The sequence below is a fragment of the Setaria italica genome, chromosome II (genome assembly GCF_000263155.2).
Source record: "Setaria italica strain Yugu1 chromosome II, Setaria_italica_v2.0, whole genome shotgun sequence".
NCBI classification, from domain to species: Eukaryota; Viridiplantae; Streptophyta; class Magnoliopsida; order Poales; family Poaceae; genus Setaria; species Setaria italica.
This window is the reverse complement of record NC_028451.1, coordinates 28,125,021-28,142,116: the sequence shown is the minus strand read 5'-3', so window position 1 is coordinate 28,142,116 and position 17,096 is coordinate 28,125,021. Positions and strand designations below refer to the sequence as shown.

At 52.6% G+C, this 17,096-nt stretch overlaps 1 protein-coding gene across 1 annotated transcript; it reads left to right on the top strand.

Moving 5' to 3' along the window:
* The first annotated feature begins 2,085 nt into the window (after window positions 1–2,085).
* On the top strand, window positions 2,086–3,866 carry LOC101770239 (protein CUP-SHAPED COTYLEDON 1). Its single transcript, XM_022823743.1, has 3 exons — window positions 2,086–2,255; window positions 2,354–2,688; window positions 3,055–3,866. The coding sequence occupies exons 1-3, from the start codon at window positions 2,087–2,089 to the stop codon at window positions 3,583–3,585; spliced, it is 1,035 nt and encodes a 344-aa protein (XP_022679478.1). The 5' UTR covers window position 2,086; the 3' UTR covers window positions 3,586–3,866.
* Window positions 3,867–17,096: the final 13,230 nt, after the last annotated feature.

Sequence of the window (17,096 nt, the reverse complement as noted above, 5' to 3'; positions counted from 1 at the left end):
GGCCGTGGGGCGAGGGTGGCGGGGTGGAGGCGGCGGGGGGCTGCTGGAGGGCGGGGGCGGCGGGGCTGGTGGCGGGGCAGGAGCTGGGGAGAGCGGATCCAGCGGGGGGATTTGAATTTTTTTTTAATACCCCTTTAGTACCGGTTATTTCAACTGGTACTAAAGGCTCCCTCCTTTAGTACCGAACTGGCAATACCTGTTGCGAAACCGAAATTGTACAGAAGGCCCTTTCGCTAGCGGTGGTCGGCCCTTTCCCTAGCAGCAGTGGTCGTTTAGTCCACGGCCATGTATGTTGCCTATATATGAGGTTAATTAATTAGGGCTTGGTTTAGGGAGGTCTATCTAGATGGCGATTAATAGACTTAAAGGTATGGCCAGAGTGTTAGACAACCATTGGTAGGATACGTTACCATGGTGGCGCGCTATCGGTCCACATGCATGGCCAAGTGTTGATTGGTAGGGGATACAGTGTATTTTGATGAGCATCGGTAGCATGCTGGTTATTCTTCTCACCAACTGGGGGTGAAATAGGTTAGCGAGACAGGCTGTGCTCAATGCAAACGCATTGTTAGAGCTATGTGATTTCCATGTGACTTTATAATCACTTTCCTAATTTTTGTACCGACATGAAATCACAACTAGCTGAGACATGTGCCACGAAAAAAAAAAGAGAGTAATGACGCATACATTCTCTAGCTGATAATCCATCAAACATTCGGTGGCCATATAGTTTGTAGTGATAGATACTGGATGGATAGCTTAAGGTTGGGCCATGACAAGATTCACTACCGAGGGCTCAGCCAAAAGCCAAGCGATTAACAAGCATGTACATTCATCTGGCAACTTTTCTTTGTAAAGCGAGCATGTCATGCCATTTCACCTGGCCTTGAAGGCACGTAGGCACGAACAGTAGTGATCTGTATGCACGCACAATGTGATCGATGGATCATAGTGCACCTTTATTAAATTAATTCCTTAAAGTAAGAAAAAAGAAAAACAAAATATCTCACACATGCATGCAATATCCGTCTCTTGTCCGCCACCTGCTAGATCAAATAACCAGCTAGCTGCCCATAGTTTCCTAGGCTGGCACGCAAGGGAACCTCGAGCACACTTGCATCGAAGTACACTTGGCAGTTGGGCAATGATGTGTATGTGCATGGTTTCTGTGTGACTATAAACACATGTAATACAATGTCCATTGGATAGATACATCATGGTGTCTACATGCACCACAATAGACAGCACATACACACACGGTACACCACATGGATACAATACAGCATACACACATTCTCTTTACACCTAATCTGATTGAGTGAAAAACATGACGCTCTAGAACAATCGCCAACTAGATCACGATGACCCGTCACTAATCTTGTCCAAAATGGATGCGCATTGCCCCGTGATGGTAACTTGAACCCCACGCTTGTCTATCTACTTTACATCACAAAGGTCTTGCGGTAATCGGAGCAACAACCTACACGTGCATATCTCGACAAAGGCCAGCCACATAATACTGCTGTGGCAGATGACTAGGGGCGGGATATGCATGGGCAATGCATTTTTGTCCACTGGAATCACAAACCAAGGCATGCAAACCGGAGGGATCACAACAGGCATGCAAGCAGCAGAGAACTTTAGATGCTAGGGCATCTGTCACTAGCAGGCATGGCCCCTAGTGCGAAAGTGACAATGTGGTGCGTGAGGACAAGCATGTCACAGTTGGAAAGAACATACTTACAATTGCTAGTAGAAATAGACAACAACAGATAAAGAGGGGGAGGTGGTCGTGGAGAGGCAGGCTTCTGCAATAAGCGATTTCCCTATACACGCCTCTATCCTATTAAAGCCATTGCACTCCCTGGCCAATTTTTAGACACAATAACTCCTCCAGCATCCGTCTTGAAGCTCCGTCTAAGAGATACAGACTGACTAGCAGATGAAGAAGTGTTTGCACATGTACGGTTTCCTACTCTTTGTTTAAGTACCTACGTACGTATTCCTTATTGCTTAGTGCAATCGTTTTCTTAGTTTGTTGATTATCTTCATCATTTGCAGCAAGAGAACCATGGGAGACCACCACATGCAGCAACCTGACGGCAACCTTGAGCTACCTCCAGGGTTCCGGTTCCACCCTAGTGACGAGGAGATCATCACCTTCTATCTCACTCCCAAGGTGCTACAGAGGAGCTTCACATGCGTCGCCATTGGAGAGGTCAACCTCAATAGAACCGAGCCATGGGAACTCCCGGGTACATACGCAATCTCTATACATATACACCTTGTTTGGTCCATGGATTCATGCTGTTGTGAGTTTTGAATTAATGATGCTTTGAATTGATTCGTGTAGTAAAGGCGAAGATGGGAAGAGAAAAGGAATGGTACTTCTTTTATCAGAAGGACCGCAAGTACCCGACAGGGATGAGGGCAAATCGGGCCACAGAGGCGGGCTATTGGAAGGCCACCGGTAAGGATAAGGAGATATACGGGACCAAAGTAGGTGTACCACTACCGGTGCTCATTGGCATGAAGAAGACACTTGTCTTCTACAAGGGACGAGCTCCTAGGGGCGAAAAAACCAACTGGGTCATGCACGAGTTTAGGCTCCAACATAGCAGCAAGCTCCCCTGCCCCACATCAAGCTCAAACTCCGATGCCACCATGGAATCTCCGCTTCTTTCCAAGGTAGTAGCAGCACTAGGGCCTTGTTTAGTTGGCCAATTTGGGAGGTGCCAAATTACTGTTACAGCACTGTAGCACACTGTAGCGTTTCGTTTGTATTTGTGAATTATTGTCCAAATATTGACTAATTAGGCTCAAAAGATTCGTCTCGTAAAGTACAACAAAACTGTGCAATTACTTTTTAATTTCATCTACATTTAGTACTCCATGCATGTACCGCAAGTTTGATGTGATGGGGAATCTTCTTTTTGCATAGTGTCAAAGTTGGAAGTTGGGAGTAACTAAACATGGCCTAGCATGCATCCATACTTCTTTCTTTGGTTACCCTAATAATTGTTTTTTGATGTTCTACATATGAAATTCAAGCAGGATGATTGGGTGGTCTGTCGTGTGTTCCACAAGAACACAGGGATCAAGAAGGCATCTGTGCCTACGCCATCATTGTACGACATGGCTATGACTAGTGGTGGGATGGAACAAAGTAGCATCACCATGCCCATGCCGATGCAATTTCCCATCCCACCGGCATTCACCATGGACCCTGTAGCATCGTACTACTCCACCGCTGGAGCGAGCTCCTCATCGGTGCCACCACTGATGCCACCTATGGCAGGCATGGGCAGTGCTGGGCTTCAAATGAATGACACGTTGTTTGGGGACCCGATGGCCCATCTGCCGCCAATGTCCTTCTACCATCAGATGGGCGTGGGAGCATTAGGTGCTGCCAGCTTCATGGCTACACCGCCTTCGCTACCAATGGTGTCACAGAAGGACGTTGGGCTGAACAACCCCGACCATGTCAACACCGTTGAGTTATCATCGACGGTGTCCACAGCACCGGAATCCATGGCAACCATGGATGATGTGGATGGCCTTTGGAAGCAGGTACTAAAGAAGTGAGAGGGAAACAAAGATGATTGCATAAATATAGTATATCTATAGCTGCATTGCATCCATCTTGTGAAATAATGCATGGTTTGTATATGTTTTTCAGTAACCATCTAAGCTATTTATGAGTATAGGCATATACTAGTATATCAACCGTATCATTACATGTGTGAATATATGTGTTTGTTCTTCATGATTTAGGGGCATGTGTGTATATGTGTTTGTATATTTCCGGAAGATATTTAAGCTATATGTTGAAGGTTGTTTTGTAATAGGAAGATTGGAGTTTGTATCATATCACTATGAACTTATTATGTGAATTAAGTGTGTTATTTAGTTATAAATAAACCTAACTGACAGAGTTACCTGGAAAATGTGTGGGCTTTTATTTTGTGAATTTATTTGGGTTTTGTTATAATTTATGAAGCTAGGTGTGGATATAGTTAGAGTTTAGTGGACCACTATGGAATCATCAAGCTAACTAAGCATAGCTTAGCTGGTAAGTTTTTACGGTCGAACCTGCCCACAACCGCTATTCTTTCTATTTAAATGGTGTCGCAAAAAAATGGCACCATCAAGTAACCATATTAGCATTTACCAAAGGACTTCCATTAGCATTAGCTAATAGCCGAATTAGCCAAGACTACCGTGAAAAATAGGTACGGGGAGAAGAATGAATTACACAGGACGATACTGGTTACTCGAAATCGGTTGTGAAAAATTGAAGCTAGCTTGCAATAATACCTTTAAAGCTCATTTCTAATTAATCCAGATCACCTTAAAATTCCATCCATCTGATCGTTCGTCCATTCACATTGCTTTGATTTGGCTGTCCCTATCCCCTCCTCGGTCCTACACGAGTGAACCGACCACGATACTCCGTGCCTTGCCCCGCCTCTGCATTTTTTTAGGGTCATGGGGGATCCCCACGTGATTTCATTGCTGGGGCCTTTGGTAGGTCAAAGTTTTACACTTCTGTTTTCAGCAAAGAAAATGGAAAAAGGAGGGTATCAGTTACAAAAGGCCAAACAGACCCCACAGTGCCAATCTAGAAAAGAAGATTAAGATCAAAACGCCAACACATGCAACCAAATAAGGGCAAGACGTCTTTTCACTGGCCTATGTTATCATCAACTAAACTATACTTTACCGATCTCCATTCGGCAACTGTGAAGAATTGAGTTGAAGCTGAAGCTGACAGACGACAGTCTGTATGGCAGTGCCTTCGAGGATCATCCGGGATCCAATCGACGTCCTTCTACGCCCTTTCTAGGGAGGAAACCACAAAGAAGGAAGGGTCGTCGAGGGGAGAATGAGGAGATCTAATAGAGGGGATCATGGTCCCATTAACCCGGCATAAGATGAGACAGTACAATCAAGGAAGGAGGATGATGACAAAGTAGAGACGCTGACGATAATCACACTCCTGCTCATGGTGACAGCTTAACAAAATGGTACAGGGAGGCGGGACCTTAGCAGCAGTACCAACCAACATCTTGGCAGGGGGAGGACACGATACCAATGTCATTAGGAAGCAAGCAGCAACAGTAGCAAGTGGGCAGGAGGCATATCGACAAAGCCTCCATGGAGGGGAGCGGCACTCGAAGGCGTCGCCATTGTCGGCACCGGCGCAACACCGGGCTTGGATTTCTTCCTGCAGTTACCCGCCCACCTGCATTGGCCGCACCAGCAGCTGCATGGAAGAAGACTTGACAACGCCTCCACGGAAGAGGATTTCTCCTTGCAAATTCCATTCAGACGGAGCCTACTGCAGCTTCCTTCCGGACGGATCCAGCATGGACTTCCGGCATGGTCTTGGCACAGGCTCCATATCCGCATGGAGCCGTGGCTGGCCCACACGAATTGCCTCCTGCGCCTGTGGCCACAGCGGCAGCGTACGGCGCCACCGCAGGCCACCCCGCAGTGACGCCACCTTGCCATCCCGTGCCCGCAGCGGACATCCCATCGCCGTCACCGCCAGCCGCAACACCTGCACGCGCTTGCATCTGGCGCCGTAGGCCGAGGCCGGACGGCACGGGCTAGACCCCCAACGGCAGGGGCGAGCCGTTGTTGGGGCGCCTGCCCGCCGGCCGACCAAAACAAATAGCCACCCGAAGGAGCCGATCCAGCAGCGTAGGACACGGATCCAACCACCACGAGAGCGGATCTAGCCACAGGCACGCCGGAGTCTTGCCGAAGCGCATTCTCGGTAGAGGGGCCACCCACCCTGGCCACAGTCGCAGCCATCGCTTGGGGGAGCCAGCAGATCCTGCCTCCCCACTCACGGATCCGGCCATCTCCTGTGTAGATCTAGACGCCGGCCATGGCCACCTCGCCGGAGCACCACCACGCCGGCCATGCTCGTGGAGGAAGGAAGAGCTCACGAGAGAGGGGGGAAAAGGCAGGAAGAAGGTGAGATGGCCCTACCGCCGCCCTCCTCGCTGCGCACTAGACTTCCGGTGGGCAACTCCGGCGACGGCGGAGGCTAGGAGCAAGGCCTGTGGGGTCTAAGGTGGACGGATGGGGGAGTCGCCCATGGCCCCCAGCGCGAGCAACACGGGGCCTGGCGTTCCCTCGACCAGGGCCATTGCCCCTACCTCTGCATTGAAGCAACCCGAGCGATCCAAGTGACATGAAACTGCAGGCCGCTCCCATGAATCTCTCCCCTGGCCGCGTGCGACTATGGGTATGTTTAGCATGGCTTTGGAGCTGAACTCCAGCAACTCCAACCAATTTTTCAGCCAAACACCCCAACTCCAAAACTCCATGGAGCTGCCAACTCCATAGAGCTGTAGTGCAAATGGGGGTGGAGTTTTGGAGCACCTCTTTTGCAGTTCCAAAACCACCCAATATGAACCTCCTCATGGAGTTGGTGGGTAATTACCCACCAATGCCACTGGTTACACAAAAAAAAGTTCGTTTCTTTTCTCCCGAGCCCCCTCCCCACCGTGAGTCCCTCCCATGCGCCTGTCTTCCTCCCCCGCCGCCAGCCGCCGTCTTCCTCCCCCGCCACCAGCCGCCATCTTCCTCCCCCGCCACCCGTCAACACACCGCCGGGCGGCCCCTCCTGCTGCCCCTTCTGACCACCGCCGGCCACCCGACCCCCACCGCCGTCCACCGTCCCCCACTGCCCCACCTTCTGCTCGCCCCGCTACGGATCCCACCGTCCCACCGTCCGCCTACCCTGTCGCACGCCCTGGCCGCCCACCTCACCATTCCACCGTCCGCGCCTACCCCACCGGTACGAGCGTGCACCCCGCTAGCCCGCCGCTCCCATTTTGCCTGGGTAGGGCTCCTCCACCGCCGGACCAGGCCGCCACCCTGAGACACACCTCCCGCGTGTCCGCACCCCTTCCCCTACCGCCGGCCGCCCGACCCCCGCCATCGCGCCACCCGCACCCCTACCCGCGCCTTCTGAGAAAGAAGAAGATGGGAATAGAAAGGTTGACAAGTGGGGCTTGAATTGGGGGCAACAATGGCAATCCACATTGAAATTGGTCTTTTTTGGAGCTGAGAGCACTCTTCTGGCAAACACCCTATCTAGACCGCTCCAACTCCACCCAGAGTTGGCTCCACATGGAGTTCTGGAGTGGAGCAGCTCCACCCAGAGTTGGAGCAGCTCCACATGTTGCTTATTAAGCGACAAATTCGTGTAATAATGTGTGCTCCAGAATCAGCCCAATAACATGGCTCGTTGCACTAGCCGGCTGCTTGGTGCATGTTTTTCAGCCTGTTTCCATGAGCCAGCAGGAGCCCAATACTAGCTAGCTAGCAGCAAGCCATTTTTTGGCTGAAGGAGTATAGGAGTGGACAATGCACATGGCCATGCCCGATGTCATGCAGGGGCATGTTTTTATTTTTGTTTTCCTTTTTTTTCTTACCTGTATTTGTTTTCTTCTATTCTATTCCTTATTGTTTTCTCTTTTTTCTATAATCTTCCCTTAGTATTTTATGCCATGCATGTAATTCATCTCCTTTTCTAATCTTTATTTTATTTTGTATTTTGATTGGTACAGTATGGTTCTTTTTGTTTTCCTTTTCTTTTTCCCTTTTTTCCTTTTTTGTTCTATTTTATCCTGGTTCTACTTATTTTTCATTTTCGCTTTTTTTTGTATGGACTAACTTTGCGGGGTGCTATAAAGACATTAAAACTTTGATGTTTCTTTTTTATTCTTCCTTTTCTATTTCTTTCCATACAATTTTCATTTTCCTTCCTTTTTTGCCTTCTAATTCTAATTCCTTGCGGGCACAAACCTGCTGGGTTCTGCCATCCCAAGTCCATGTCCATGAAAAATATTTAAACCCATTAAAAGTCCATACCTACGACGGGTTTAGAATTTTACCCAAACCCATGCCTGTCGGGTTAGCGGGTACTCATGGGTTGCCCGGCCCATAGATTGCACCTCTACTATATGCTTGTACTTCTAATAATCAACAAGTTTAACAAAGTAAGGAATGAGTTCATAGTCCACATAAATACATGATATAAATACATGATGAGCAACAAGTTCATAGATCGCTGTAAAAAGTACTAGTAGATAGAATAAAAGGGAAAAGTCTATATAACCCCCCGACTGTAGGTCGAACACTTCACACCGTGAACTCTAAAACCAGATGTTTAGCCTCATCAAGTACACAATACCATTTAAATAACCCCTAAAGTGGTTTTAGAGGTGATTTTGCCACCATGGTTGCTGACATTGATGACAACATGGCAATGCCCCACATGTCAAGCTATGTACCCCTTTTTTTCTCTTCTCCCTCCCTCTATTACATCTTGGCCCCACATGTCATGCCTTTTCCCCACCTCTCCCATCCTGCGCGCCTTGCCACCAGGAGACGATCCCGGTCTTGGACCGAACCCACGTTCGCCTCACCGCCGGGAGGAGCCCCCAAGCTGCGTACCGCACCTCCAGGAGGTGGCCCCTGTCCCAATCCAAGCCCCCGCACACGCTACACCTATCGCCGGGAAGAGGCCCTCGTCTCGTCCCCCGACCCCATGCACCATGCCACCGGGAGGCGGCCCCATCCCCTGCTGGTCACCTTCGGGAGGTGACCAAGGCCAGCATCATTGAGTGGCGGAGGCAGCCTTCATTGCGACATGCCTCCAAATGCGAACGTGGCACTACTGTCCAACGTGGCATGACAAATCAGCAAAACCAAGTGTTGGTGAATTGGTCCAAGATCACAGGCCGGAGGGGTCATTTCCCGTCGGAGCAATCCGTACCTCCGGAGGTGCCTCTCCTTGTGGGAAATCACCTCGTCCTTCCACCACCTTCCTAGGCCACGGAGGCAAGGAAGGCGGGAGGTCATGAAGGAGGGAAGCAAAAGGGGGTCCCCCGAAGGCAGCACACAGGGGCCAACTGATGAACCTCGAAGCCCCCGGTGGGAGGTGATGAGGGTGGAACAGCCCGCAGGATAGCAAGGAAGGTGAGGGCCCCCCATCCAAGTCGTTCGAGGCTTTCTCGGAAGACCCCTGATTCCGGCGGGGGCATCATCCCTCTGGGAGGGATTGACAGGCCGAGAGTCCAGGACCGGTCTTCAGGATGTGCTCCAAGAAAGGGAATCTTTACCTTCAGGCATCATTCAAAGAGAAAAGGCAACCACAGTGTCAGCCCTAGGTACGAGGCGCACCACGCCCGCCCCCATATGGAAAGGGGCTGCCACATTAGCCCTAGGTACGAAGGACCTCCGTACCCATGAGAGGTCATTTACCTTGTTATCCCTGCTGCCTCCCAGTGGGTCTCCCTCCGAGGGCGTCGTACCGAGGGCATAAGGGTCTTTAGGTCAAAAAGGTCTCGTTCGCTAAGGCTATAAATCAGAAGAGTCATGGGCTAAGCAGAACACAACATCCTAGCCACTCAGTCCACTTAAAGCTCTTTGGACAAATATCTTGTTCTAGATCCACCCTCTACTGTTTGGGTATTTTGTAACCACCAACAGTTGGCACCATCTGTGAGGATGAGAGTGATTGAGAAGCCACATGGCACCGCAGTGACGGAAGGGGAAGGGAGCCATCGACCCTCCAGCGGATCCTCTCCCCTCGACAACCAAAGACCCCTCCAAGGCTGCAGCTCCGGAGGGTGGAGCAGCCGTCGGGGTCGATCCAGAAAGGGTCAACCTGGGAGGCGATGAGGAGCTAGCGGGCATCAGTGATGATGACTTGGAGGCCGGAGCGAACCTGGTGGCCGGAGAGAAGGAGATGGTAGATGCCTTCAGCCTCGAAGCCATTGGCTCCCGAGAGGAGCAATTGACCCAAGAAGTTGAAGTAGAGGTGGATGACCTGTAGGCTCAGCTAGAGCAAGCCCGACGGAAGAGCGAGCAAAGGGAGACGGCCAACCGGGAGGCCATCAACAAAGAAGCTTGGGCCAGGGAGGAGGAATACCCACGTCAGAGAGCTGACATCATGCGGTGGGCTAAGGAACTCCGGAAGGAGCTGGAAGCCCTCCAGTCAGCCAAGGCATTTCTAGACACATCGGGGAAAGGGAGCGTGGGCGATCCGGAGTGTCCTCCCAGCCGGGTTGTATCCGATGGTCATGCCCGAAGAAATACCCTCTATGACCCCAAGTCCCCCTATCCCCTAGCCTCCAGTCCATCAGCTAGCCGCGGGGATTCAAGATGCCGCAGATCGCCCCCTATGACGGAAATACTAACCCCAAGGCTTTCATCATGAGTTTTGAGGCCGCGATCCAGTCGGTCGGAGGCAACAAAGCCATCATGGAGAAGAGCTTTGTGATGGTTGTAACGGGCATGGCTCGTACCTGGTACACCACCCTCGAGGCCGGGAAGATCTTCTCCTGGGAGCAGCTCTGGGAAGACATGCTGGAGAACTTCTAGGGAAACTACGATGACCCCGTCACTTTAGGGCACCTCTTCGCCGTCAAGCAAGGGAGGATGGAGATGCTCAGGAGCTTTGTCAAGAGCTTCATCAACGAGAAGTGCCAACCCAGTGGCCTAAGTGAGAGGAACATCATCGCCGCCACCCAGGAGGAGCTACACCACGGCTCCCTTCGACCACGCCTCTCTCGATGCCCTCCTCAAACCGTGTCGGAACTCATGCGCAAGATGGAGGAGTACGCGTGCGGGAGGACGACAAACTCCACGAGGCGCAATGGAAGCTCCCTTCAGAGTCCTAGCCAAAGAGGCATGAGAGAAGGCATCATGACTCCCTCCTGGAGCATCCCCGGGAGAAGGACGACCAGCGCAAGTGGCAAGACCACGCCCGTCGCTCCTACCTGCAGGTTCAAACTGTGGAGACCTCCCGAGGGTGGGAAGAATTCTGAGGGAACCGAAAGAGGGAGAAGACCTCCGACGCTCGAAAACCCTCCTTCAGGTCTCGGAACACCAAGCCTCAAACTGAGTCAAGTCAGACTCGTTACGGGAATTCATCAAAACTATATTGCATCATCCACGAACACTGGGGAGGGCATACCACTCGAGAGTGCCCCTCCATCAACGCCTGCAAGGCCGAAGCAGCCACCTCCACCAGGAAGGCCTCCATCACAGGGAGGGCCATCATGCACACTGCCCCTCCCCCACCGATGGGTTCGGTCATCGCACCTCCAACGCCGATGCCGCAGCCCACCCATCAGTGGCTGGCCGCGGCGGCGTACGGGATGCCACCGCTGCCACCCCCGGGGCAGCCGCAGGCTCCTCTGCCACCTCGAAGAAGAAGGTGCTTGCCCAGGATGTGCAGCACGTGGTAGGGACTCATCGCGTGGTCCTCCATATCTCCAGAGGATCCATACAGCCCCTGGAGTCCAAGCGCCAGCGGCGCGAGTACGTGCAGGAGGTCCAGCATGTGACCGCCCACAGGTCCTGCTCACCCTCTACGCCACCATCCCGATCACCTTCAGAGCGAAGGACTGTAACGCACCCTTCTACCCCCACGCTGATGCCTTCGTCATCTCGGCCAGCGTCATCGAGGTGGAAGTCCAGCATATTCTCATCGACAGGGGGAGCTCAGCGAACCTCCTCTTCACCTCGGCCTTCAATCAAATGGAGCTCTCCTGCACTCAACTCACTTGGTCCAGAACCCCACTGCGCAGTTTTGGAGGGCAAGCAGTCAAGGCCTTGGGCTAGATCCGGCTACCAGTGTCTTTCGACCTTGTCGAGTACGCCCACACGAAGGACATCTTCTTCGACATGGTGGATGTACCCTACCAATACAATGTTATATTCGGGAGATGCCTCCTTAAGACCTTCTACATCGTTCCTCATCATGGTTTCCTATCCATGAATATGCCAGGATCGAAAGGAATCATTAAGGTGCTGGGAGATCAGAAGCTAGCCAGACTCATAGAAATTGGGCGCGCCCCGGGGAAACAAGAAGTCAATGAGTTGGCTCCAGCACAACTGGAGGAAAGCGGGGAGCCCTCATCCACCCGCTATGTCCCGAAGGCCCGCCCTGAGGGTGGAAATCAAGATCGTGGCGCTCCGGTCGGAGCAGCCCGAGAGGACGATGCAGTTGGTGGCCGACCTTCTGGAGGAACTGGAGGCGGCCCTCCTCGACTTCCTCTGAGAAAATGAGGACGACTTCACTTGGTCCCCCTCTGATCTCCAAGGGATCGACCGAGCCATGATCCAGCACCACCTGAATGTGGACCCAAAGAAGAAGCCCCGGAAGAAGAAGGTGCGGAAGATGTCGACAGAAAGGAAGGAGGTGGCCCGCATGAAGGTGCGCAAACTGCTTGGCACAAATGTTATTTGAAAAGTCATTCACACAGAATGGCTTGCCAACCCGACCCTAGTGAAGAAGAACAATGAAAAGTGGTGAACGTGTGTAGACTTCACCGATCTCAACAAGGCTTGCCCGAAGGATGGCTTCCCTCTCTCCCGCATTGATCAAATCGGGGAATCCACTTCCGGGGGCGAGGACCTCAGCTTCCTGGACGCCTACTCCAGGTATCATCAAGTATGGATGGCGGAAGACAACTAGCCCAGACCAGCTTGATCACACTATTCGGAACATACTGCTTCATGCGGATGCCCTTCAGCCTCAGGAATGTCGGGGCAACGTTCACCTGGCTGGTCCAGCTGGTTTTGACGCCCAAGACGGAAAGAACCTGGAGGCTTACATCGATGATGTTGCCATCAAAAGTAGGGACGAGCAGGACCACCTCTCCAACCTGCGGGAAAATTTTGCAAATCTGTGAAGGACTAGGCTGCGTCTCAACCCCGAAAAGTGCACGTTCGGGGTGCGCTCTAGAAAGCTATTGGGCTACCTTGTCTCCTAGCGGGGAATTGAGGCCAACCGTGACAAGATCCACCCCATCTTGGAGATGGAGCCCTTAAGCAATGTGCGCGGGGCGCAGCACCTGACGGGGTGGCTTGCGGCGATGAGCTGCTTCATTGCCAGATCGGCGAAACGGAGCCTGCCCTTTTTCAAGGTACTGTGGGGTTCCGATCCGTTCCGTTGGATGGAGGAGCAACAACGGACCTTCCACAAACTCAAGCAGTAACTGGAGCATCTGGAAGTGCTGACAATCCCTACCCCTGGCGCCCTGCTCCTACTCTACATTGTAGCAGCGGAGGGAGCAGTGAGCATGGTCCTGGTGGAAGAACGCTCGGGAGGGAAGAACAGTCCCTAGTGTACTATGTCTCTGAAGCGCTGGCGGGGGCCAAACTTCGCTACACCAAGCTGGAGAAGATGGCGTATGCCGTTATCATGGCCTCCTGCAAGCTGAAGCACTACTTCACTGCTCACCCGATCACCGTCCCAACATCTTACCCGTTGCGTGACGTCTTCGAAAATCGGGAGGCCATCAGGTGCATCAGCAAATGGGCAGCAGAAATTGCTCCTTTCCCGCTTTCTTTCGCTGCCGATTGGATGCCGGTGACATCTGTCGGTGGCCTCCAGATGGCGGAGCCAATCTAGACAGCGTATGTTGATCACGCATAGGGTGCCTTCGGCGCAAGGGCTACAGCGATGTTGTCCTCCCCGTCGGGGCAGGAGATGTGGTACGCCCTCCGCCTCAATTTCCCATGCACCAACAATACAGTGGAGTATGAGGCACTCGCCCTCGTGTTACAGAAGTCAGCGGCCCTGGGAGCACGACGCCTCCTTGTCAAGAGCAGCTTCCAAGTCGTCACACTCCAAGTGGAAAAGGAATACCAGGCCTGGGAGCCCGAGCTGGTGGAGTACCTCCGGGTGGTCCGGAATCTAGAGTGCAAGTTCCAAGGTTTCACAGCACACACATCCCTAGGGCAAAGAATGAGCACGCCGATGCATTGGCCAAGGCAGCCGCCCAAGGAAACCCACTCCCTGCGACTGCTCCCGATGCCGTCGGGACCTCACGCGAGGTGGCAGCCATATTTAGCGAAGACTGGCGCTCCCCCGTCATCGCGTTCCTTGAAGAGCGGTACACCCCCGATGACCATACGAAGATGCACCATCTACAACAATGGTGTTGCAACTACCAACTCGTGGACGGAACCTTCTACAAGGTTGGTGTGTGCACCCCCTCCTGCATGCATCCCGAGGGAGGAGGGGCGACAGATGCTAGAAGAAATGCACGCTGGGCCTTTCGGGGTGCACTCGGTGTCCAGAGCCCTCATCGGGAAGGTCTTTTGACAAGGATTCTACTGGCCCACTACGCTCCGGGATGCCCAAGAAATAGTCAAGTGTTGCCACGCTGCTCCAACCCTTAGCCTGTGTCTGGCTGCTCGCACGATAGGGTATCAACATCGTGGGGCCACTCCCCACTGTGCGGGAGGTTTCTGCTTCACCGTGGAATATTTCTCCAAGTGGGTGGAGGCGGAACCTACCACCGCAATCAAGTCCGCCAACATCGTCAAATTCTTCTGGAAAAAGATCATATGCCGCTTTGGGGTGCCACTGGAGGTCACGGTGGACAACGGAAAACAGTTCAATTCTGAGCGATTTCAAAGCTACTACGAAGACTTGGGCATGAAGGTCTACTTTCCCTCGGTGTATCACGCGCAATCCAATGGAGCATGCAAGCACGCCAATGGTGGCATCTTCACAGCGGCGAGTAAGCACATCTTTGGTGAACCCAAAGGCGTGTGGGCCGATGAACTCCCAAATATCTTGTGGGCTCATCGCACCTCCGCGTCGCACCCTAAGGGTTTTACCCCGTTTCGGCTTCTGTTCGGAGAGGAGGCCATGACCCCGGAGGAAGCATCGCGCAGCTCCCTCTGGGTCATGCACCAAGCGGAAGAAGGAGAGAAGGTGATCACCAAGGAACTTTTGGAGGAAACGTGAATCCAAGCCATGGCCAATCTCGAAAATTACCAGGCGGAGGTGAGGGCTTGGCGCGACAAGAAGATGCGAAACCGCACATTCGCCGAAGGGAACTTGGTCCTACGCTGTCGGAGGAATGCTGACACCTTGGGCAAGTTCGAGAGCAAGTGGGAAGGACCTTTCATCGTCACTGTAAGCAACCACCCAAGAAGCTACTGCTTGACTTACCCGAACAGAGAGGAAGATCCCCACTCATGGAATGCAGACCTCCTCATTCGGTACTACCCCTGAACCTAGGAAGGGTAGGCAGAGCTTGCACATAGCCTATCCCTGGTCGGAGGCTAGCACCACCACGAGTTTTTGTTGTTTCCTCTTTTTTAGCCATACTTTGCTTTCGATTGTATTTTCCTTTTATTCTCCGTTAGCAAGCCAGCCGCATGGGTAGCGTGGCAAGTCTTCTGTCGTTCAGTTACCACCAGCATCTTCTAGCCACTGCTCGGAGGCAGGGCACCGAGTGTTGTAAGGACTTCCATCCCGATCATGGCACCAATGAAGTAGTCTCGGTTCAACGGTGTCTCACCGCTCATTTCCGAAAGTGATGCTTTCTGACGAGTCGCGTTGGGTGGCTAAGGGCTAAGGCCCTCGAGCGCCGGTGTAGCACCGCACACCCGCTCCTTTTCGGAAGCAATGCTTTCCGACGAGTAGCACGGGGTGGCTAAGGGCTGAGGCCCTCGAGTGCCGGCATAGCACCCGAGCGGTGTTTTCACCCACCTCAATGCAACCACGTGTCCATTGTGACTGAAAGCGATGCCTTTCGGGATAACAGAACTCCTGTTCAGCCGGAGGCATTACCCTCCAGGGAACCGTCGACACGGCAAACGGAAACAAGCCACAAAAACATACGGGCACCATTCCGGGACCGCTCTTTACAAACAATACCACTCGAGAATAACAGCTTTGGAGTCGCATCACGCACAACAGTAACTTAGCCTAGGTTACCATAATTAAGGTAGTCTAAGAAATTACAATGGGCGTGACCACACAAAGGCGCACCAGTCCGGGGTGCAGATCATCCTCTGGAAGCCTACCAACACGAAGGGCGACACGCCGGTCGTGACGAGGACTCCCCGGCAGCGAGGCATGGTCCGAGGTCCACCGAGAAAGCTTCCCAAGCAGCTCGCTGGAATGCTGCCACATCAACAACGTTGGAAGGAGCTCCGCTCCCCAAAACCTCCGCCGCTGCCAAATGCCTAGCAAGGGCGGCGTACATTTCTACTTGCGGGTCCACCTCCCAAGCATCCTGCTCCGACCAGCCCCCGAACGATGACGATGACGAGGCAGATAAATCAGAGGCTGCTTTTTTCCCTTTCTCCGTGGCTAAGAGGCATCCAAGGCGAAGAATCTTGGAGGCAACAGGATCACGCGCCTCCTGGGTAAATACACGGTCAACAATCGTCATAAAATAGGAAATCCTCTAGGCTCCTTACCGGTTCTAAGGGAGGGGAACGGGGACTGCGCTCCGGCTCTTGGCTCCCCACAAGGTGCAACGTAGTCCCGGAAGCAACCTAGGAGGATTTTCGGGTAGAAAAATAGAAAAAGAGAGAAACACAAATATAGCTTTTTATTTAAACCTTGAAAAAATTGTTACACCTCCGAATCGGAAGGATGGCCGACATAAGAGCCCCCCCTATGGAGGGGGACAAAGACACCCTCTCAACTCCCCCGGGAGCAGGGATGTCCTGGGTATTGCCCCCTGTAGATGGGGAAGTACGGGTGGAGCTGAAGAATCTAAGCCCCCCGAAGGGGGGGGGGGCAGCTGGGGAAGCCAATTGGGATTCAGTCGATCAAACAAGTGGCTATACTCCTCGATGAAGTCGGAAAAATCCTCCTCGGGATGCCTCTGGCAGCCAAGTGAAGGGCCTTGTCTCTCCAACCCATCCGACCAATCCCGAAGGAAGGAGCCTCAGACCAAGACCCCATTGAAAAGAAGGGCTTCCAGAAATACTTCCGAAAGAGGCGCAGCACGGACCCTAGAGCAGCCAGGAAATCCCTGTTTGGAATAGGGCACCCCGTGAGGGGGGGGGGGCAAGCCTCTCATAGCAGGAGCCTTCCGGCCTTGTCTCACGGGCAAAAAAGGGAAAATAGGGAAGACCCCGGTAAACGATAATGAGATCCTGAACAGACCCAAAAACACATTTTCCATTAATCAAAAGGATTTTGTTACATCCGGAAAGTGTTCTCTACAAGCGAAAGGGCTCACGGAGCAAAAGAAACTAGCAAAACAAGGGAAACTACCAAAAGACGGACCCGGGGCACCTAA

Bases quoted from the DNA above. Each gene is read 5' to 3' on its own strand.
- LOC101770239 (XM_022823743.1), top strand. From the start codon at position 2,087: ATGCAGCAACCTGACGGCAACCTTGAGCTACCTCCAGGGTTCCGGTTC. The intron at 2,256-2,353 runs GTACATACGCAA...TGATTCGTGTAG, and splicing joins CGAGCCATGGGAACTCCCGG to TAAAGGCGAAGATGGGAAGA. The intron at 2,689-3,054 runs GTAGTAGCAGCA...AAATTCAAGCAG, and splicing joins AATCTCCGCTTCTTTCCAAG to GATGATTGGGTGGTCTGTCG.